The sequence below is a fragment of the Calonectris borealis genome, chromosome 5, assembly GCF_964195595.1.
Source record: "Calonectris borealis chromosome 5, bCalBor7.hap1.2, whole genome shotgun sequence".
Lineage (NCBI taxonomy): Eukaryota > Metazoa > Chordata > Aves > Procellariiformes > Procellariidae > Calonectris > Calonectris borealis.
Genome location: NC_134316.1, coordinates 25,957,994 through 25,980,231, shown reverse-complemented (window position 1 = coordinate 25,980,231; position 22,238 = coordinate 25,957,994). Strand labels below are relative to the sequence as shown.

The 22,238-nt window shown below is 44.8% G+C and overlaps 1 protein-coding gene across 2 annotated transcripts in view; it reads left to right on the top strand.

The window, feature by feature from the left end:
• Positions 1–10,237: 10,237 nt before the first annotated feature.
• Positions 10,238–22,238, top strand: part of ESRRB (estrogen related receptor beta) — a 39,952-nt gene continuing 27,951 nt past the window's right edge. For both annotated transcript variants that reach the window (XM_075151471.1, XM_075151472.1), the window contains exons 1-2: positions 10,238–10,678; positions 20,493–20,609. In XM_075151471.1, coding sequence (XP_075007572.1) covers positions 10,282–10,678; positions 20,493–20,609 — 514 coding nt within the window. In that variant the 5' untranslated portion in view covers positions 10,238–10,281. The remainder of the gene's footprint in view (positions 10,679–20,492; positions 20,610–22,238) is intronic.

Genomic DNA, 22,238 nt, shown 5'->3' with positions numbered 1-22,238 from the left:
AACTGAAGTTGAAGATCTTGCAAGCTTGCATCTTTTTCTTTCGTGTACCAAAATAATAACAGGGAAAACTGAAAACTTCCTGGGATGAGAAGATAATCTATTCACTATGACAGAAAGGAGTATTTTTTGTGGTTTTTTTTTGTAATCACATTTAGTTAAATTTTCAAACCTTGATGCCAATTTGGGAGGAAAATGGAGGTAATTTAAAAGTATTTTGCTTTAGAATTTTTTGGGGGTTGTTTTTGGGGTGGTTTTTTTTTTATCTAGAGAAATGAACGTGCAAGTTACGCAGAGTGTTGGGGAAAATGATGTGCTTGTTCTGTTGCACAGTTTTCTGTCTAAAGAGTGGTTTATTGGCCATGGTCTCCTCCTCATCTCTTGGTTCAGGCAAATAAGAAAGCAGGACACCGTGGGGCCTCAGGTAGGGCTTGGCTTGCGTGGACTGGAAGCTATTTTGTCAGTCAAAGGAAATGGGGACAAACAGTCTGGAAGATGGATGATTGAAGTGGATTTAGAACAAGTCATTAGGGTTTGAAGCTGGAATTTGGGTCAGCTACAACGGGCTACTTAATATGTGCAGTGTTTGGCAAGAGATCTGCTAAATACCTACCAAAGGTGGAGTTTTAAAGACTCAGCAAAACTGAACCTTGAGGTTATCTTAAATAGGTAGCTAAAGATAATCCTGTGTGTTACAGCAGCCTAAGGTGTGCAGAAGGAAACTGGGTGTTTCCATGTATCACCTATTCTCCTCAAACCTGTGGTGTTCATTAGCTTGAGAGGAGCCTGGTCTACAGTTACCTCTGTCATGTACTCCCTTTCTCTGCTTGTTCAAGTGCTGTATCTCCGCCTCACTGTGTAGCCCAGGTTTCTTGTCTGTCCTTGATCCCATGCAGTTCTTCTCTTGTGCCTCCATCCTCACCGACAGCCCAATTCACTCCCACACTTTTCCAGTGGTTCTGGGACATCTCCCCTATGCCAGATCCAGTGTTTGCTCTCAGCTGTTATCTTGCTGTGCTACTGTATCATCTTAGAAATCCTTTCCAGAGTGTCAGGGATAAAAAAGATTTCAAACGGAAAAGCACTAATTGCCCATTGTTATTTTGCATGCTGTAATTTATGTGGAACTAATTTCAGTCAGTTTTTCAGGATCTGTCTGATTTTGAGTAATGTTTCTAATGATGAGGCACTTAATTACAGATTTCTTCAAGAGCTACAGGTGGAATCTAGGCAAAGCCCATCTATTCGGTCTGGATTGTCTTGGCGAGGGTGGGAGAAGGAGGCAGAGTCCCACTACATCTATAAGTTTTGAAGTGTAAGAAACACAAGCCCTCCAAAAAAAATTAACAGGTCAAACTCAGAGAATTCCTAAATACATCCATGTTGGAGAACACACAAGTTCATATTTTGTCTGAATAAACCTAGAGTCCCCTTTCAGTAAACTAGTATTCATAAAGAAATGTTAATTCTTAAGTCTCTTTTCACATTTGTTTCTAGGATGATGTCCTTGATTTGTAAGTATCTCCCATCCTAACTCCTTCCTCAAACACTTAGAGGAATTAAGCAATACCTCTGGGTCTCTCTTTTTTTCCTGCCATTGTTCATCATGAATTGTAGGCAAGGCTGAAGGGAGGGGTGCCTTCAATGGATATCTTGAAATGCAAGGAAGTGCAGGCTGAACAATTTGCACTGGTGGCAATTTTCTCTCAGAAATGCTAAGAGGGTACTGAGTGAAAGAAAAGGTCTATGTGAAATGAAACGAGGGATCAGGCTGGGATGCAAAAATAAATGTGATATGAATGGCAGTGCTGGAGGTCTTCCTTTCCTTGCTCAGCTGGAAAGGTGGAAGCAAAATTCTGACGTACAAGTGTTTGAAGTGTGCTTTACCGAACATGTTGTTGTATGGGTTTCATTCACAGATGTCTGAAGGACACTGAAGGTCCTAAGAGAGAGATAGATTTTAAGTGCCCTAGATAGGCAGAGTATAAAGACATTCAAGAAGAAGTGAAGGTCTGGCTGAGCATTTCAACAGGGATTGAGCTGCAGCTTTGCTGTATGCAGGCAAAATTGTTGAACTGGTGTGAGCAGCCTTCCAGATGTAGAAATAGTGGGGAAAGAAGTGGAAATGTGAAACACAGAATGATAACAAGGGGGGAAAAGGGTGATGGTAGAATTTGGATAAACAATGAACAGCAAGCAATCCTGGTCCTTGTTTTGCTGTGGTATCAACAGTAAGTATAAGCAAAAAGCATTAGCTCAAGTGCTAAAGTAATTCACTCTGGAGGGAGTGCCATGAGTGCACCAGAGGGCAAGATACCTTCAAAAGGCGATGTGTTAATAAGAGAGTGAACTGATAATGTATGTCACACCTCCAGATTAATGTCACTTCATCTGTGTAATACTTCTTACCATTTACTAACAAGAGTGTCGTCCTAAGGGTGAAGAGAAATTACAAGAATGAGGAGAGGGATGAAGGCTAGTAGGAAATCCATAATGTCTTCTGCCCACGAGAAGCCTTTTTTATTTATTAAGCAGCCTCTAGACAGTTTGCTGCGGCAGCTTTCATCAGCGTAAACTAACTTGGGCTAGAGAAGATCTAATGATACGTAACTGGGCTCTGGTTACACAATGGGTCAAAGGGATAAAATGTCTCCTGGGCATTAGACAAGCAAATACTATTTGTGTAAGAGCCAGAATATGAGCACTTGCTGTCTCCATCTCCTTAGCTTGCAGAAGAGCCCAGCTTGGGCCTCCATCTCCCCTGCTGTGCAAGGAATGTGTTCCTCCAGTCTACATGGCAGAACTGGTCTCAGATCTCAGGAAACCTCTGAAGACAGGTCTCTAGATAAGCTCTTGCAGCTGGGGAGCTGTGGGACTTCGCTGGCTTCCTTACATATTTTCATTTTAGCTTCTTCAGCCTCCTCACTCAAAAGTTCTTCCCCTGACCCACCATCAAATTATAAAGCAAATTAAAAAAAAATCTATATCTCTCTCAGAGCAAGGGTGAAAGGCAGGCCAAGTATGATGCATTTTTACAAAATAAGCCAGGTCTAGATGCCCAGCAAAGCCAAAAGCAACAGAAAATGGTTGTAATTGGAATTAGGATGGTGTAGCTCTTTTAGAATAAAATGCTGACAGTTGAACCTTATTACAACCTGGCAATCCAGGTTTGTGAACTACAGGTTGGTATTCTTGCTGTGGAGAAGAAGTCACACAATGCTTTCCACTCCAAATTAGAGAGCAAGCTCATCAGCCTTTTGCTAAGCTATGGTTTATGTTTATTCCAAAGACAAGTATGTAGTATTTGTGTGGGTGTATTATGGACAAATGCCTTGCAAACAGGCTGTCTGGGGCTTGCCATACTCTATAAAATAGAAGCCTAACCCACGCAAGCCGAAGGGAGCTGCCACTAGCAAACATGACAGAACCCTTAGAAATCATATCTGCACTCCAGAGAAAAATACTTAGATTGATCTGAGGTTCTGACTCTTGTCCTTTATAGCAATGCAAAACAAAAAACCTCTAAAGCCTACGCACTGGTAACTTTGGCCATTTATGTTTATGATCATGCCCGTCACACATGTACTATCCAAGCTCTTGCCTACCCCAGAGGGAAATGAAGTTTGCCCTGGGAACAGGATATGTTCCTGTATGATAGCATAAGCCCAGAAAAGCTTCATGGACTGTGGCTGGTATGGCTGAGTTATCCACAGTTACCCACTGTACAGGAGTAAAGTGGCACATGGGCAGATCCCATTATTCTTGGACTGTTGTGTGGAGAAGAGCTGTCAGTAAAGACGAGGAGTCTCTAGATGATGTCTCTCTCATTTGAAGTCCATATTGAGTAGAAGAGCAGGAGAAACCAGTGGGTGTGCTGACCCCTTGCCTCCCTGTCACTATGGTGGGTGTCCTCGAAGCAGAGAGGCAGGGATGGGAGGTGTGTGTGAGCTGTCCATGGTAAGAGCAGGTTGCCCAACAGGTGTGGGCATCCCAGCTCCATGACATTAACTCTTTGCATATGTGACCTAAAATTATACTGGCTGTTGTTGCAGCTGTCATGTCTAGCCTGCCACTTGGAAAACATTATTTATTTCTGTCTCCTGTATCTAAAAAAAACACCTGACAAAATTTGGCTTGTTACTGGAGTTGCAGCCAGTGTTTGAGAAGCTGATCTATATTGTTTGTCAGCCAGCTGTGGGTTGCAAAGCTCTCTTGGCCCACAAAGGACACAAAGTTTGTGTTGCCCAAATGGCATCATGGCATGATATGCACATCTCATTTATACATGCGGTGCAGGTTTTTATCATCTGGTCTAACAAATGCTGATAGCAAAAATAGGCCTGTACTGGAGAAGAAGTTGGATGTTTTATCTCTGTTTAAATCATTGGTGTTTCTGCAGATTAAAGCTTCTTTGGTCTTTCATGGTTGGTTTAAAAATGTCTCTGCAATCCAAAGTGTGCTTTTGTCACAAGCTGGGGCCTGAAGTGAGCAGGTTTATAATGGCAGTCTTCTCACGTTTTGTCAGTAAAGCTTGAATCTGCTGTGAGGACTCCTTATTTGTGGGCTTCAGGACTAAAGTGCAGTTCCACAAGCACAGCCATAGAAGTTAGAAGCTTCCACAGCCATGGAAGTTAGAAGCTGTACAGGCATCTCGCCTGCAGGTGTTTTCAATTTTATGGTAGATCTTAGAGTACTTAAAAAAACCCCCAAGATTTCATTCTGTTTGGAATCCACATCCAGCTATGAGAACTGCCCAAAAAAGCCCATTTCTGACCTTTTACATTTCTCCTTGTGCCTAGAATAGAGAAGGTTTTGCCTGAGAAGGGCGTGACTGTTTTCTCGCTCTCCCCTTCCCTCAGCTGATACTAGTCCTACAGCTATATTTCAGCATTCATTTTAATGACAATTTCAGTCTTACTGTTGGAAATCTCCAACACGTTGGGTTGGTGAGTGTGTGATTTTATCAGAAAATACTGGTGAAGGGACTGGCCTACATGGCAGAACTTCTGATGCCCATTCCTTACCTTCCTCCAGGAAACTGGAGTATAGCACTGAGCTATCCTTGCCTTTCCTATTGAAGATCACGTAATGAGGATCAGCCACGAGAGAAGCTCAGCAGTGTTGCCTTTAAACTTTCCTTGATCCAGTTTGGAATAGGGAGTGCTGCATGGAGAAGGTACAGGGTCAAATACTTGAGTTTGCCTCAGCACTTAGATGCTCAGGTGGAATTAAGTTACTGAATTGTGGATACCTATAGCTGATAGAGAATTCTTCTGGTGGGGAAGAGTTACCTTCTGTTACAAAGCCAGATATTGTTCTGCCTGTCTTGCCAAGAGGTGTGAGTGTTTTCTCTTGAGTCAGGTAAAGGCTTGTAGATAGAGTACTGAATTCCTGTAATTTTCATATCCAGAAGTGGGGTAAAGAGGTGAACATAGCTACAAATTATATTTCTGGCAAAAATAACCTCAAAGGATGTGCAATAAAATAGCCTTATCTGCATAGATCCCAAACTTGTAATCCTTGAAGTTTAAGAGAAAAAAAATTGGGGGCAATATTTACTGTTGTGATTTTATAACACTAATCTTTTGTCCCTTTCTGGCCCTGTCCATCTAGCAGTCTTTCCCTCTCTTATTGCTGTTGTTCTCAAGAGAGCATTAAACTTACAAGCAGTCCAGCCATTATAGGGAAATAGCAAAAGATGAAAGGCTAGAGAAGAATTGGAGAAACTTGTAACATTAACCCAACATCACTGCCCGAGGGAGATAACGCTAATGGATAAAAATCTGAAGTGCAAACTTGGTCTAAACCTGCGTATTTAAATCCAGAATCACTGAGATCGGAGCGTGCTTGTCTGAGGGCAGTTACAGGCACATAAAGGCTAACAACATTGTTAGTGATAAACAGCAGTGGGTTTATGAAGCAGGAGTACAGCAGACAATAACCTTTCTTGATACAATTAGATAATTAGTGGGAAAAAGGAATGCAGTGGATAGACTGTCTCTGGACCATGCATGGGCTTTTGCAACAAACCTGTGCAAGATCTTATTAGGGAAATTAGATCAAATTGGTTTCGATACAAATCCCGTGAAATGAATCATGGATTAGCTGACAGAGTGTAAACAGAAGGGTTAGAGACATTCTTTATCCTTCTGCAAAGGTGGTGTCCAAAAGGGCAGTGTTTTGGTTTTAAATATTCATTAGTGACCTGGAGAATATGTAAAAGGAATAGTTCTCAAATTTACAATTGACACAACTGAAAGATACTAAAAAAAAATCGAAGTAGAAAAAAGAAGAGCTAGGCTGAAAAAATGAGCATTATTAACAGGCTTTGGTAAAACAAATGGCAATTAGCAGTGTGTGGTTTAAAGATGATACTGGATCTACTTTGGAACAAGGAGAATCTCCAAATTTCATGTTGTGCAGAGCATGGTGGCAAAAGCAGCTTATGTTCAGAGAGGTCCCAGTGAGACAGTGGCTATCAAATTACGTGAGCTGATGTGCAGCCTGATGTCTGGCAAAGCTACTGCTCAGTTGGTCCATATGTCTGCCCGGCTGTGTGCTTTCCAGAGTGACTCTCCCCTGTAGTGCTGTGGCATCGCACTGTGCCATTTGGGGCACCGTGCTGCAAGAGAGACCCGGGCAAGTTGGAACAAATCCAGAGAAGGGCCACAAAGATGCTAAAGGGATTAGAGGGAATGACCTATGATGAGGAAAGGTGAAAAGAACGAAATATTTAGAACCTCTAAGCCTGTTACATGGGCACGGAAATAGTAACGGAGTTTCCTGTGCCAGCGCAGAGGAGAGTTGGATCAAGTCTCTCTCCTTTTACATTCCTATTAAGGTAAGCATTCCTATTAGAGCTGAGCAAAATGGCTGTTCATCGCTTTGAACTCTTTGCAAAAAACATTTAGCTGTTCTTCTTGAAGTTCAAGATGATGTATTTCACTGCCAGGAGACACTCTGAGTCTGTTTAAAAATCTCCACAGGATCTCCATGAGACTTGCAGGAAGCCAGAGCTGGTGAGGCTTAACTCAGTGTGTGCTGCCCAGCAATAATCAACTACGCCAGTTGTTCCAGAGGCCAGAAGAGAAAAACACAAGCTCTGGAATGGCTGGAGTCACCTTAGCTATGATCTGTCTTGGTGTTAAGGACTTTTGCCTCTAAAGCATGCGTTCACATCTCACCAGAACTCGTTATGTATTACTGTCTCCTGGAAGGGAACAGGAGCATCCTCAGCTGTAAGGATGTAAGGGGTTTGTTGCTATCCTTGATTTGCCATCGGACAGTCACTGTTTGCCTGCCTTGGGGAGGAAGGCTCCTTAATTGAGGTTGTGAGTTGAGAAGTGAGTTGGTCGTAGGAGACCAATCTCCCCTCTTTTTTTCTTTTTTTTTTTTTTTTGCAGTGGAGGGAAATACCTCAGTGGGTCCTCTTGAGATCCTCTGTGAATTTTGGGCTTTTTAGGAGAGAGAAGCTGGGATTTGAACACCGCTGACTGAATCTGACAGTACAGCTCACCTCCTTGTCATGCCTTTTTCATAGTGTTGTCCTCTGTCTGCCCTTAACATTGCAACTCCAACTCCTTTTACTGTGGAGTTCCTCAGTGCAGAACAGTGTTTTATGGTGGTTTTGCCTTCCATTTTGACCCTAATCTCATGTTACTGTGCCCAATGATCTTCAGGTTTTTACTACAAATGCACTTCTCGGGTAGAGAGAGGTTCCAGAATCTGGCCCGCATAGCAGCTTTCAGCTTTGCTGTGAGATGCTAAGATCTGGTCTCAGCTAGCAAAGCTTCATCTTCCTCCATACAGTCAGCTGGCATTACACCAGGAGATCGGCAATCTGTCTAGGTGCCCTGCGGGATTAAAGATGAATGCACCTGCAAAAATTATTCTTGTAACTGCCCCATGGCCTCTAGTCCAGTGTGACCCTCTGGGCAAAGCATGGGCATTCATCAACTCATCACGCTGTTTCTGAGAGGGACCAAACTCTGGATTCCTCTCAAGTAATACCAGGCAAAGCAGCCGAGGAACGTGAGATGCCTGCCCATACTCTCAAGGTCAGCAGTCTTGCCAAGTAACAAACTTGGCTGATCGATCCCAGAGATAGGAGATGAGGTCAAACATCGAGGATGAAACAGAGAAGGGAAAATTAGGAGATACTTAAGTCAAACGAGATCATAAGAATGCAGGACTGTGAAGTTGCTGCATATCAAACATGTACATTCATATCAACAGATGTGATATGTATACGTGTGCACTCCAGCCTTGCTGTATCACAGAATGTTTTGTCCTGTCCCCTGACGGATTTGACCTCTTGGCAGAAGGAGTTGCCACAAATACCAGGTAAATAGGCTGAAACCAAAACAGAAATAGAAATTACCCACATGACCATGGTGTGGTAACTTTAAACCCGCAGATCTTCCAAGAAGAAAAGTCAAGCATCCCCAGTCAGTCAGAACTCTTTGGACATATCATCAGGAAAATGCATGTATTTAAGTTTTCTTAAAAGCCTTTGACAAATTATCTTGCCGAAGGGAAAATTTAACCTCTCAGGTTAATACTATTATCAATTAAAAAGTGTCTGAGACAGAAAAGAAAGTGTAGACACACCCTACCCAGAAAAGAAAGAGAAGTCAATTTTCAGCATGATAAAGGTTAACACGACTCACCCACAAAGATCAGTGTTGTGGTGTTTGATCCATGTGTTAATGATCTGGGAAGTGCGTGAACAATGAGACTCTGCAGATGACATCAAATTATCACGGAAGACTGAAGAACTCCAGAGGATCCTAATAAAACTGAGTGCATGGACAGCACAATGGTAGATGAAATACACTGTTGACTATTGCAAAACATTGCACACCAGAAGGCATTAATTTGATTTTTCATACATCTTCTAAATTAACTGTAGCAACTTAGGAAAAGATCTGAGGATTGCAGTAAGTAACTTGCTGATATTCTCTGTTGAAGAAATGGTAACAATTTAGATTTTAATTTAAAGAGGAAAAAACCAAACAATGTAAGGAGTTATATAATAGATAGGCTGAAAATAGCATTGAAAATATGGTAACGTCAGTAGGTAATTGATGGCGTGCCTTTGTCTTGACTACTGTCCAGACCTTCAGCTGGAGAAGTGATGGAGCAGTGCCAGTTTCATGCTGCTGAGAGCTGGCTCACTGAACTCTTTTCTGGACTGAAGAGAAATAGCCAGACCAGAGGAAGTTCAGAGGTGGATGATAAAGCAGATAAGAGGTCTGCAAAAACTTCTGCGTGAAGAACAATTATATAGATAATGAAGAGCTGAATGAGGAGAACACGGCAAAAATACATTTCCTGAGAAGGAGAGTCAGGATACGTTCAGGGAGCCTGAAAGGCTGCAAATACAGTATGGGCAAATAAAAGTGGGATTTTTTGATTGTTCATACACTGCACAAGTAACCCCTGGAACTCACTGCCGTAAGATATCATAAAAATTAGAAGTGTTCTAAAAAAAGCCTGAACATTTATATAAGGAGTAAGACTGTCTGTGACTACAATAAGTAAGAAGAGCTTGCAAATTTGGTAAAGATGCAGTCCTTTCCATATACTTAAGAGCATAACCCTATCTCTAAGAAGTGGGATTTTGAGAAAAGCATCTCCGTGCAAAAGCCTTATATTAGTAAATAGAAGAAAGATAAAGATTTAAGATTAAGCTGGAGGAAACTTTTGATCAGATGATTATCCTTAAGTTTCTAAGCTCCCCTTTTAGTGATGATAGTGAAGCGGGCGGGAAGGAATCCAACATGAAAATTAATCAAAGACTTCTGTATTACAAATGAAAATCTGATCTGAGCAGGTCCTTCCTGCAGTGTCTGCTGGTGAACTTTTTGCTTAGGGCCAGGGCAGCGCATCCTGAACTAACCAAACACCTTTTTCACCGGGCCTGCCACAGACAGGCTCATTTCTTTCTGCTGCCCCAGGGGTAGATTGTGCTCTGGGTAGATTGTGCCTCATCAGCATTGATGCCCCTTCCCAGCACTGCAGCCTGTGAACAGCCTGAAATTGTGATCTACACGAATAGCCTTGACTTTATTCTAGCATGAGTTTGTGGGGAGTAGGCAGGCTGTTCCTAGTGAGTTGTACTGATATTCCTGAAGAAGTGCCTGGGGGGGGTTGGACTGACTGAGCCAACTGGAGTTGGATTGAGGTGGGAAAAGGAGGGCTCTCTTTTGACCAGCTTGGAGCTGGGTTTGGCCAGGAGGCCGCTGAGTGCCTTTGCTCTCTCCCTGCAGGCTGCTCGGCAGAATGGCCACGGAGGAGCGGCATCTCTCCTCCAGCTGTGGGTCCTTCATCAAGACCGAGCCCTCCAGCCCATCTTCTGGCATCGACGCCATCAGCCACCACAGCCCGAGTGGCTCTTCCGACGCTAGCGGTGGCTACGGCATCGCCATGGGTGGCCACCCCAATGGCCTAGACTCACCACCCATGTTCAATGGCACGGGGATTGGCAGTGGGTCCTGCCGTAAGCGTTACGATGACTGCGCCAGTGCCATCATGGAGGACTCACCCACCAAGTGCGAGTACATGCTCAATGCAATCCCCAAGCGGCTGTGCCTGGTGTGCGGGGACATTGCTTCTGGGTACCACTACGGCGTGGCTTCCTGTGAGGCGTGCAAAGCCTTCTTCAAGAGGACTATTCAAGGTATGGTGGGAAGGGAGGGAAACTGAGACATTCACTCCATAGCAAAAAAGGGAGGCAGCCCCAGACATTGCTGAGACTGCAGTGTTTCCATGTCATATAAAAGGGGGCAAGGGAGGGTGAGTGTAATGCACCTAACTCTCCATCCTTTTGTATGCCTCCTCTCTCCTCCTGCCCAGCTCTGGTCCTTCCAACTCAACCTGGACATGAAGTTAGGCTTTGTGGTGGTAGGAACCTTTGCCAAGTTCCTAGCCTGGCTGGCTACCAGATCTGGGTATCTGGCCCAGTGGATCTTCCTGCCTCTGGTAGTGGCACTGATACCCTGATAATGTGGCTACTAGTGGAGCGAAGCCTGGAAAGGAAATGCTTTGCACTCTAAAGGTGGTTTTAAGGCCCATTTGAAGAGTGGATGCTCCTGCCTAGAGATGGCGTCTCTTCAGAGATGTCTGCACCTTGAGGTGAAAGCTGCAGCATTACAGGAGTAGAGAGGTTCTCACTCTGTCCTGCCAGTCTTAATCTGTGGCCATGGACTCCATACAGACCTCACCACAAGGTAGGACAGGGCACTTGGGTGAGAGTCAATCCTTTTCCAGCTCCACCAGCCCTTTTCACTAAGATGCAACTTCTTTGAAGATAAAAAATGTAGGCACTGAAGGAAATAGAGATACCTAGTTTTTGTCGTTCTTCCTAAGGATGAGAAATTCCTCAGGTGATTTTGAAAACCTCAGTGCATATATGTGTAGATGAATTGCAGTGCATTGCTCCTGCATGTACAATTTACATATGATGTGTATGGCTGTGTCCTGACTACCAAAGGTATGCTGCAGATGTGCATACATGCGGATACCACAGTATAGCCAAAAGTGGGAGTGCATCCAGGCAAGCTCCAATATCCATGGATGCTTGGGTGTACTTATACAAGCAGGCCCCGTGTGAGCAAACATGCCTGGACGTACAGATACTTCCTTTGTTTCCTACACTCTCTAACTGCAAGAAGGACAGGATCATTCACCTTCCAGTGGAAAGTGTATTGAGTTTACCCAACCATGGTAGGGGCGGATGTCCAGTGAGCAAGCAGCTGTGTGTGTACTTGGCTGTTGGCTGGGGTCAATCCACCACACCAACACTTCCTTGTCTCCTGTGAAATGAAAGAAATGCACATGTGGGGAGAGCACAAATTTTATTCATGACACTCCATGACGGGGAATGTTCAACTCTGGAGTGGACAGAGCAGTGCAGGGTGCAGTTCAGCCCAGGTCTCTGCAGAATTCACTATTTCTAGCTTAATTTCTTAGATTCTAGATGTCTCTCCTTACTATTATCCAGCTGTGGAAATAATCACTCTGTATTGCCCCACTGACTCTTCCTCTTTTATTATGGAAAGCACGGCCATCTCTAGGGCCATGGCCTGTTCCCTGGCAGGGTTTCTGTGATTTGTCGTTGCTGAATCTCCTGTGATTGAGTATGAACTTTTGCTTGGACTTCTGACTGTTGGCACTGACTCCGTCCCTTCTCCAGCACTTGGACCCATTCCCAGTGTTTCTTTTTGGCACATTCAGATGCTAAAGGAGGGACAGGGTAGTACTCTGAGCCTAGGGGCTCCTTATATAGGAAGAGATTGAAAAACTAACCCCTCATGGGAGCGATACTGGAGCATCTCTGTGGCAGAGCAGAAGAGAAGCCTAACCTGGAGACAAAGAAAAAGACCTAGGAACTTTTGAAGGGTTTTCAGAGAAAATCAAAATAAAATGATGTGCGGTCGCAGTAACTAGAGCCTGTATCAGCCTGGGCGATATGTCAGCTGACTTAATCCGAGGAAGGGAGAGCACTTCCTTCCAAACCCCTCTCCCCAGCACAGCCATATTCTCCCTGTGGTTCCCTAATGGATTGCCTGTTAACGTGTAACAGATGGGGGAAAGGAATAAGCGGAGATTTCTCTCACCCTGTCATCAGCTTGGGCTGGTGACTGAGGTACCAAAATGCTTTTATTCCCAAGAGTGGGAAAGTTGAGTGTGCAGTGCCTGAGGGTGAGCAATTTCAGCTATGGAGCTGAAGGCTGAGCCCAGGGGAGTGGGTAGCAAATAGGGCTGCAGAGGTTGGTTGAGTCAAGAAAATGCACCGTTCCCAGGGCTCTGCTGCAGTGCATGCAATATCCAAGCACAGCCCTGGGTATGCAGGGGAAAAGTGTTTAAGGATCACGTAAAAGAGATGGCACGTGGCAAAAGCATTTCCAAAAGGTGTTCATCCTGCAACTCAGAGCTTCATGATAAGTCCCCCCTCCAACTATCTCCCTCCCCTGCTATAAATGACCCCAGTCTGCCTGCTGTTTTTTTTAGCTGCATTAACTCATGTAAAACCTGCATGTCTTGAGGCAGGAGGATCTTGCAATAGCTTCTCCACTCCCCCTGCTGCTGCCACAGCAGTGGGAAGAACGGACATCCAAGCAGCAGACCTTCTTTGAGCCTGACAGATCTGCAGCTCACTTTCCCCCTTAGCCAGTGAGGCCAGGCTGTCCTGGACAGCACGAGGGCTGTTGCTTCTCAAGTGATGGGGAGAAGATAGGCTGAAAGCCAGCATGGACATGGCTGGTTATCTCTGAGGTCACTACTATAGCTATGTGGGAGTTTTCCATCAGTAGGATTTTTCCAAAGAAAAGCAGAATTTTTACCAAGTCAGATTTCCCCAAGGAAAATTTTGTTGATAGGAGAAAAAAAGAAGTCAGGAAAATCCAAACCATTGATTCACTTCAAGCTGAATCGGAGTGGTTGGTTTTGCTGAACTAAGCCAGGATCACACAACACGTCCTAACCTGTCCCAGAGGTTATGGGGGGCCACACCTGTGACCTCTCTCATGTTGTGTTACATGGCCCAGGGGAAGGATAAAGTCCTGGAAACCTGTGTGTCATTTCTACTTTGCAGCACTGGCAATGCTTGAGATGGAAAGGCGAAAACCTGAGACGAGATGACAGCACACGCCACTGGGCTACAGGCTTTCTCTCAGAACATGTTAATTTGAACCCCAGGGCTGGACTTCCCACACTTTGAGGCAGAGTCAGTAATTCTGAACTGACTTGAAGCATTTTTGGTCAGCTAGGCTGTCTGACAAAATTTTAATCCTATTTATCATTGTATTGCTTTGTGGGAACTGTGCTTTGGATCCCCATTATATTCTAAAAGCAGTCTGCATTTACCTCCATGATGCAAGTGTCCTTCATAAAAATATGTGCCATGGGCATCACCTGACTTTGTGAATATTGTGGAAGGTGCAATCTAGCAAAGACAGGAGAGAATCTGAGTTTCAGGCATGTTGAAGTGTGCTGCTATTGGTGCTTAAGAGAGATCTGATTTGAAACCAAGGATTTCATATTAGTTGAATGTAATGGAACGGGTCTGTTACATGAAAGATAATGTGTTTTGGATGTTTCTGAATTAAAACTTTTTGAATTTCTATTCCATGGAAATCCTAACTAATCCTTTCATCCAAATTTTGGACAAGGGCAAATGCTGGATTTCTTACAGGATACAAATTCTTAATCTAACTCTACTCCATTCCTTCTTTTAATAGTTTGCTCAGTAGATAGAGCATTACATATCAATCAAATATATTGTCATTATCTTTTGTTCATCAGTCGTTGCAACTGGTAGGTAGCTTTGCCTATTCTGAATATTAACTAATAACAGTGCTGTGTTACTGTATGAGCCCTTTATTATTCAACATATTCATGACTATGACTACCCTTCATCTATTTTTCATCTTCAAATAGTGAAAATTAAGGCTATTTCTAAAATGACCCATTAATATAAAGTAAAAGCTTAAAGCTCAGCAAAATAAATCTGAATTAAGATTTTCCTCTCTGATCTTTGTGAATCATGTCATTGTGTGCTTGGAACTCATACTCATAAGGTGATACAACAGGACTTGCAAGGAGTGATATTGGGGAGAACTTGTTATTGGAGAGTCAGAAAGAAGAGACACATTTACCATCATCTTCTGAATAGGCAGGTTATGTATCAGGCAAAGTGCCTGCATCTGTGGATTCCCTGCTTGAGTCTTGCAAGCTTCAAACTCGGTGAGTGTAGCAATACAACTGCTGTGCTGGGATGCCCTTACACCAATAAGGGGCTTAAAAAGTGGATAATGCAGCTCAGAAGACTTGTAGGGATTTGTAACAGGCTTGTAACAAAATCCATAGTCTTCTAGGGCTTCCTGGTTGTCATTACGGTGCTTAGGGAGGCTCCTGGGAAGGGAGGAGCAGTTGAGAGAGTTTGCTCACTTTCCTAGCAGAAGAGCATTACCATCCACAGGATCAGCAAAGGGCCTGTCAGATGCAGAAAGGAGGTTTTGTGTCCCTACAGTAGAGGCCACGGCAGCCAGGCACTGTCCTATTCTTCTGTCCTTCTCAGAAACGTGCCTGCTTCTTCTCAGGTAGGAGTTCACAGCCAAAAAAAAGGAGATGTTCTGAGCTTTCCAAAAACTTTTGAAGCATAACCGGGGAAAGTGCAGTATTCCCTGGATCTAGTGTTTAATCACTTGCAGGAAAATGAGACTTTGGAAAAGCAGATGAGATAAGCCCTAGTGCTTGGATTAACCAAAATGCCAGTGGGGAGTTTTTTGGTTTTGGTTTTGGTGTGGGGGTTTTTTGTAGGTTTTTTGGATTATTTTGTTTTGTTTCGTTTTTTCTTTCCAAAAATAGGAGCCTCTGCTGATGCTTGTATATACTCAGACACCTAAATCAGGTACATGTCCCTGGAAGCATAGGACAACCCTGCTGAAAATCGGGTCACTTATTCAAGTGCTTAAATACAGATTTACAGGTCCAATATTTGAATCCCTTTATTTGAAAACTGTGGCTTAAAAAGTAACCCGTCTTATCTTGTGCATCATTGGAGAGATTCTCTTCTGATTTTCCCAGAAAAATTTTCCCATTTACCTCTCCTCACACTAGGACTCAGGCTATGATGCCTCAGTTAGAAGGGCTAATTTAAGCGGAAGGTAATAGAGAATCCACTCCATGCATATTATTGGTGTTCCCTGTCCTGGTGCAGGAGGTGAGACTGGTGCCTGCTGAGGGCAGAGGAACTTGCTGCTCTGGTGCTGCACTCACCAAGGGCCTTTTTACAGTTTTCAGGTCCCTTTTCACTGAGACACCCAAATGATCTGTTTACCTTCAGAATCAGAGATAAAAAGGATTCAGGACAAAAGCTTGTGGCTACTGAAATGAAAGTGTTATCAGAGCTAGTGGCTTATTGAAAAGTCAGGTTGCTTTCTCCTGCAGACTGTCCCAGTCATGCAGAACAGCTTTACCATGGAGGCATTATACTGACTGCCTGATGGGACCTTCCTAAGGCTACGGTATTTTGCGAGAAGTTCGTGTAAAACAAACAAACAAACAAAAACCAAAACCAAAAAACCGCCAACCAAACACAAAAAAAAAAAAGAACCAATGTGGGGGCAGTGTAACAATTGTTACAAAAATTGGGATAAAAGGAAACAAATGCATGAGCTGAGGCACCTATGAGATGGATTTCCCTGGGAATTCCTGCTCTCAGCCCTCTGGCCCCAGGGGACGGCAGAGGGTGGCACCACACCGTCGGTCACAACTGCAGCATGCTGTGTCAAATCACTAGGGTTAAAGACATGACTTGAATGAATGGAATTTGGAACTTAATAGCAGATATGTCTGAATCTGGGTTTTTCCCTGAAATTCAGGAAAAGCTGCAGTCATCTGGTCCTCTGTTTGAGTCACCCAAAGAAAGAGATGAGAGGTCTGTGTGCAGCAGTGCAGAGCAGGACAGAGTATGCAAGGAAGGGAGAGGAGAGGGAAAGAATGGTGAAAAACAATGAAGAAGAAACCAGAAAAAGAGGAGAGATGGGGAAAACAGAAGCTGAAAATGTTTTAGCTTTAAAGACTTTCTTGGCTACTTCTATCTAATCTTTCCTGAGTTTCCTTGTAGAAAGGCTTTATAGAAAAGCAGGATCAATAAGCGGGGAGCAGCTTGTGCTCTTAGTGCTGTACTAATTCTGAGCTCAACTCCCCTGGGGAGCCCTGTCCATAACTTATGCAGCAGCTGGGTGGAACTTTACTGCGCTCCCCAAGCTCAGGGAGGCATTCTCCTCTTCCCAGTCCCTCCCCTTCCAGAGAGGTATGGTGACGATAGGGTCTCTTGAATGACCAAGCTCTGGTGTGCAGTTTTCAGGTGCTTCTATTATGTGTGCACTGGAAATTATGTTCCAAACTGTTTAACAGTCAAAGGTCTAATTTTACAGAAAATAGGGTAATTTTGCAGTTCTCCAGCATAAAAAACATGATCTATCACTTTTATATTCCTTGGCTGTTTCTTAGCATCTCTCATCTAAAGGCTTTAAAGTGCAGTTAGACCTTAATGAGTAAAGACTCACGATCTCCCCAGAAGCTAGGTTTGGTGCTCGTTCCATTTTGCAGATGAGCAAACTAGGACACAGAGAGGAAGTGATTTGCCCTCCAAGGCCACATGTGAAGGCTTAGAACAAATCCAAACTCTGATCTGGCCACCCACCACTTGATTTTTTGAAGCCATTTTTTAGGTAAATCTTATGCTGTGGTATAGGTGAGGTCCTAGCAGTTTTTTCAGATCAAATGTAAATATTGTCTACATCAAGGAAATCTCTTCTAATAAGCAACAGTTCAAAGTAAGGCCTTGTCTATTAGATTATCCTATTTTCTGCCCTTTCCTCCTGGGTCACATAATCTACAGTTCACAACACATAGAGACTTGACTCAAATTTTATACTTGCATACAGACTTGTCTATGTGCACCCTTGTGTGCTGATGCTCTTCTGCAGGGCCTTACAGCACCCCCAGCTGCTGCACTGAAGGGGAAACTCTCTCCGAGCCCCTGCGCCGGCAGCCGGGCCAGTGGTGTGACCGCCAGCCGCTGGGAGGCTGCTGGAATTCCGATGAGTTAATCTCATCACTTTATCACAGGGCACTTACAGAAATTACAGGGAGCTGTGAGCAGCTCACTGTGCTGGCAGCCAGCCCCAGGACCCATAAAAGAAATTGAGACACAAAAAAAAAAAAAAGTCAGAGAACTTTGTTAAAGTTTTGGAGACGATGATAGTTTTTCTTGAACAAGTTCTGCTTGGGTAATGCTGATTGTGCCTTTCCTGGTGATGTCCCTGTTTTCTGCAATAATGGCAGGTATTGCCCCCAGCTGTGGCCCTCAAGTCATGCAGTGCAGAGCATGTTTTGGGGCCTGATACAAAACTCCATTTACTTTGGCAGCATTGTCTTGCGTGAAGAGGGTCAGGTGAGCCTCACCTCTAGCATTTGCGCCTGTAGAGAGGGCTGTAAGACACAGCTGCTGGTGCTTTCTTCCTTTAGACTGGGCACAGTGTGTGGAAGGGGCACGTGAGCCTGTGTTCAATGTGAAGGCAATAAGGCATGCTGAACGGGACGTCCCACCAGTGCTGGGTGTATTTTTTCACCTGTGCTTACCAGCAAACCACATGGCTGCTACACTACATGGTGGCCACTGCTTTGCCATCCAGGAAGGGGAGCTTGCCCAGTGCCCAGCCTCCTCTGGCTCTGATTCTTTAGCAGTCGTGATCCCAGTACAGAAGTGCCTTTGAGAACTGCTTATTCAAGCTGTACATACACTGTGTATATATGGTAACCAGTACCTACTCTGACACTATCACATTTAGTTGTGATGTAGGTTTTGTAGAGCATTTCCAGTACTTCGCTTGTCAAGGGGTCCATGGGCTGGAGGCACGGGGAAGCTGGGGGATCTGCTTGACACAGTGTAGCGGGACCTTGAGCTGCCAGATGAGAGCTGTCACTGCCTCCCGCTGCTATATGGGCTCAGCGCCCTTGGTGTAGCGTCTCTGTGTTAGGGGGCAAATTTTTGGCCTTGGGACCATAAAACATGAAATCTTATATCTCTCCAGAACTCTAGTCCTGGCTTTGGTGAGAAAGATGGGCATTGAAACTAAGGCTGGATGGATCCTCAAAGGGATGTCTAGAGCAGGAGTTTGTTTATTACCTTGAGATCAAGCCTGAATCTCAATTTCCAGCTCTCTGAGAACTTTGATACATTGCTGGCTATTGAAATTCAGGTGCTGCACAATGACGAAATACGGTCTGAATGGAAGCAACTTGTGCAGCACACTCTGCTCCTGCAGACAAACTGCATTTTGGGGGCAGAGCAATGGTGAGGAATGGGGTGGCTGGGCTGCAACTTAGGGGCAAATTCCAAGTCTTGTGACAAAACAAGAGGCAAGAGGTAGAAGGTTTATAACTAGCAGGCAGATCACCTTTAGGCTTTGGGGGTTGTGTGCTCCTGGGGTTTCACCCAGCATGGACCAAGCATAGTGAGATAAATCAAATGGTGCTTTCTTCCTTCTGAATCTGTGCTCTGTCTTTCCACTCAGATTCCCAATGGGCTTTCCAACTGCTTAGTTAGCCCCAAGGTGTAATTACCACCCCCAGAGACTGGTATGTATCAGATTGTTAGTCTTTATTTGGAGAAAGGAAGGGTCTTGCACAAGAACATAGAAATCCGTTGCAGAAGTAGGAACAAAAATCAAGTCCTGTCCCAGTGCTACTAAATTGTAAGCTCTACTTCTAATCTGATGGTATACGAAGTCCATACTGTGTGATCTCTGAGCTCTTATCTACACTCCTCCCTGCAGCTCTGATTGAACTCTTGAATCTCAATTTCCTGCTCTAAACCACCAAACCATTTTTTCCATTCTTTTGAACTGACTGTAGAGCTTGGAAATCCTTTTCGGAGCTGCCTGATTTACGCAGTAGCTAGACTGCCTTAAATGTATTGTCATTGCCAATGCATCACTGTCAAGCTTAGATTTCCAGGCCTGCTCCACAGCAAACGTTGAATAGCCCTCTTCAGAAACATCACCTCCAAAGTGAATGACAGGATGGATCCAGCCATTTCTGTTTATCTTCTAGAACTAAATAATTGTTGCATTACACTGTGATCCAGCATAATTCCACTTACATCCTCATATCAGACCCTCGCATTCATGTTTCAGTTACATTCTTGGCTTATGATAAAACATGATGTGAACAGAAGTAAATTTGGGATGCTTCTTTCCCTGTTTTGTCTTGGAGGCAGTGAGGTGATCATAAATGAAAGCGAATGAGGAAAGAAATACTGATGCACTGTGCAGAGGGATGAGGCAGGTGCACAAGGACTAATAAAGTAAAACTAGAAAGATTTGCATAGAGAGCCTGTGTTCATTTTACAGGACATCTTATCCATCTTTCTCAGTCCAGACCTGCTGCTTCCCTGCTACCTGTATATGCCAGCTGGCAAAGGAGGGAATGCCATGTCTGAGCAACCTGGTCCCCCAAGCAAGGCAAGAAAGGACAGGTGACATCCATCCCACAGACATGGAGCAAGACTGGCAGCAAGGGGAATGCTGCTAATGTCTGAACGGCTCCCACTCTCAGCCCTGGACTTCAGGGAACAGGCCAGGTTATAAGGGATGCAGCACAAGGGATGATGACGTGCCTGGAGGACACATTGTGCCTGAAAGCCCAGACTGCAGTCAGCCCCTTGGATGGACAGGTTTCTCCCAATACTTAGAGCGGTATTGCTTTTTTCTGAAATGTGTTCTAATAAGTAATGCTGGACTCTCTAAAAGCCATCATCAGCCAGCTGTGGTCTCAGAGTATGTGTGTGTGCAAATGAGTGAGCAAACATACAGCATATACAGACTGATGGCGGTGGGAATATCTGGGCCCTACAGCCTGTCCCTGGATCAGTGGGGAGAACATGGTTCCTGGGTGACCATCTCTGTGTTTGATTGCAGGGAATATTGAATACAGCTGCCCGGCCACCAATGAATGTGAGATCACGAAACGGAGGCGCAAGTCCTGTCAGGCCTGTCGCTTCATGAAATGCCTCAAAGTGGGGATGCTAAAAGAAGGTAAGACAGAGTCAGACTGAGAATTGTTCTCCGTCCCAATAGCACCTGGGACTCCAGGCCTTGCAGGATCTCCTAGGCTAACTACACACTTGCCTTCTCTGGCTTTCTGAAGGTATCTTTTTACAGGCTTTGTGAAGGAGTCAGGATGGGCAGTGACCAAGAGGGCAGTCCAGAGAGGAGAGTGGTTCTAGTCAGCACCCTCATGCCAGGATATTACTTCTAGCACTTGCAAACTTGACAAATAACTGGAAAGTGGCTGTGCCAGACTGTTTCCTTTCCCAGAGGAACCCCAGGCTGGAAGGTGTAGCTCTTCTTGCCCCCCAGGTCATTTTGCAGGGTTGGGGAAGAGAGGCTGTTGCATGATCATGACCGGGCTTCATAAGGGAAGGATGGAGTTAATGCAGAGCTATGGCACAGTGTGCAACGAAGGTCTGCCCATATTCCCACTCAGGAGACTTTCTGAAGATGGTGGGTAGCACAGGTTTGTCTGGGAGCTGTGGGTCCCCTGCCCTGCATGCTCAACCTGCGTTGTGCTCAGCCTATTGATCTGTTCAGTGCTCTCCGAGCAGTGTTCAGCTTCTCTCTTGTGCTGCTTTTTCTCTCCCCACCCCCCTCCCCAATCCTTGTCCATTCAAGGTGAACCACAGGGAATTCAGTGGCAATTAAACACATTGTTATGGATTGACTTTAAAGCTTTGTTTCCCTTGGGTCCCTCTGGGAGGGCAGGGGAGGAGGGGGAAGGAAGGAGAAGCGTTGCATGTAACCCTCTGCATTGCTGTACCTGGCAGAGCATGGATTAACCACAGTTTAACCACAAGAACAGCAGCTGGCTGTGGTCTGCGCAAGTCCTGTACGCTGGAGCCAAGATGCCAGTACGCAGCTTGCTTCCAGGTCATACCATCATGAAGCTGGTGATGAATCGTACAATGTGACTCGAGCATGTATTGCTTTGTACTAGGGCTCTCTCATTTCTTGAGAGGCAAGTTGATGGCAGCCAATGTTGTTAAGAATGTAGATTAGATGTTAAACCGTGTTCTGTTCTTTGACGGATATGTAGTTTCTGTTGTTAAATATCTTCCTGCTAGAGCACACCAGTTTCCAAGAGGAGGAGATGCAGACTTGTGAAGTCTGGCCCTCCCTAACCTAGGTGTAGAGGTGGTAGACTCGGAGGATCTTGATCCACTTCTGGGAGGGAGGCACCTACTTTTGGAGTTAGAGAGGGACCCCTGGAAACCTGTTTCTCTGCATGTGGTAGTTCGGGGAGGGGATATATCCCCTTGCCCACACGCCAATCTACACTAGTGACACTGGCTTTAGTGGGAGCACAGATTGGTACTGCACTCTAGCCTGCTCATATGAATCCCATAAAACAACCTTAAAAGCGCGATGTGGCTCCAGTTGCTGTGCAGAGCAGCAGCATGGGTCCAGGCTCGCTGGCTGCCTGTGTCTGTGCTGCCCTGCATCCAAGCAGTTGAGCCTCTCCGAGCTGGCAGCTGGGGGAGCAGAGTCACAGGAACCGGCGCCGGCGTGCCTGACTGTGTGGCCAGGGCATCCCTCTGCTTCCAATTCTGGGAGTTCGACACAGTCCAGAGCAGGGTCCTGTGAAGGGTTTTGTGGCTTAGCCTCCAA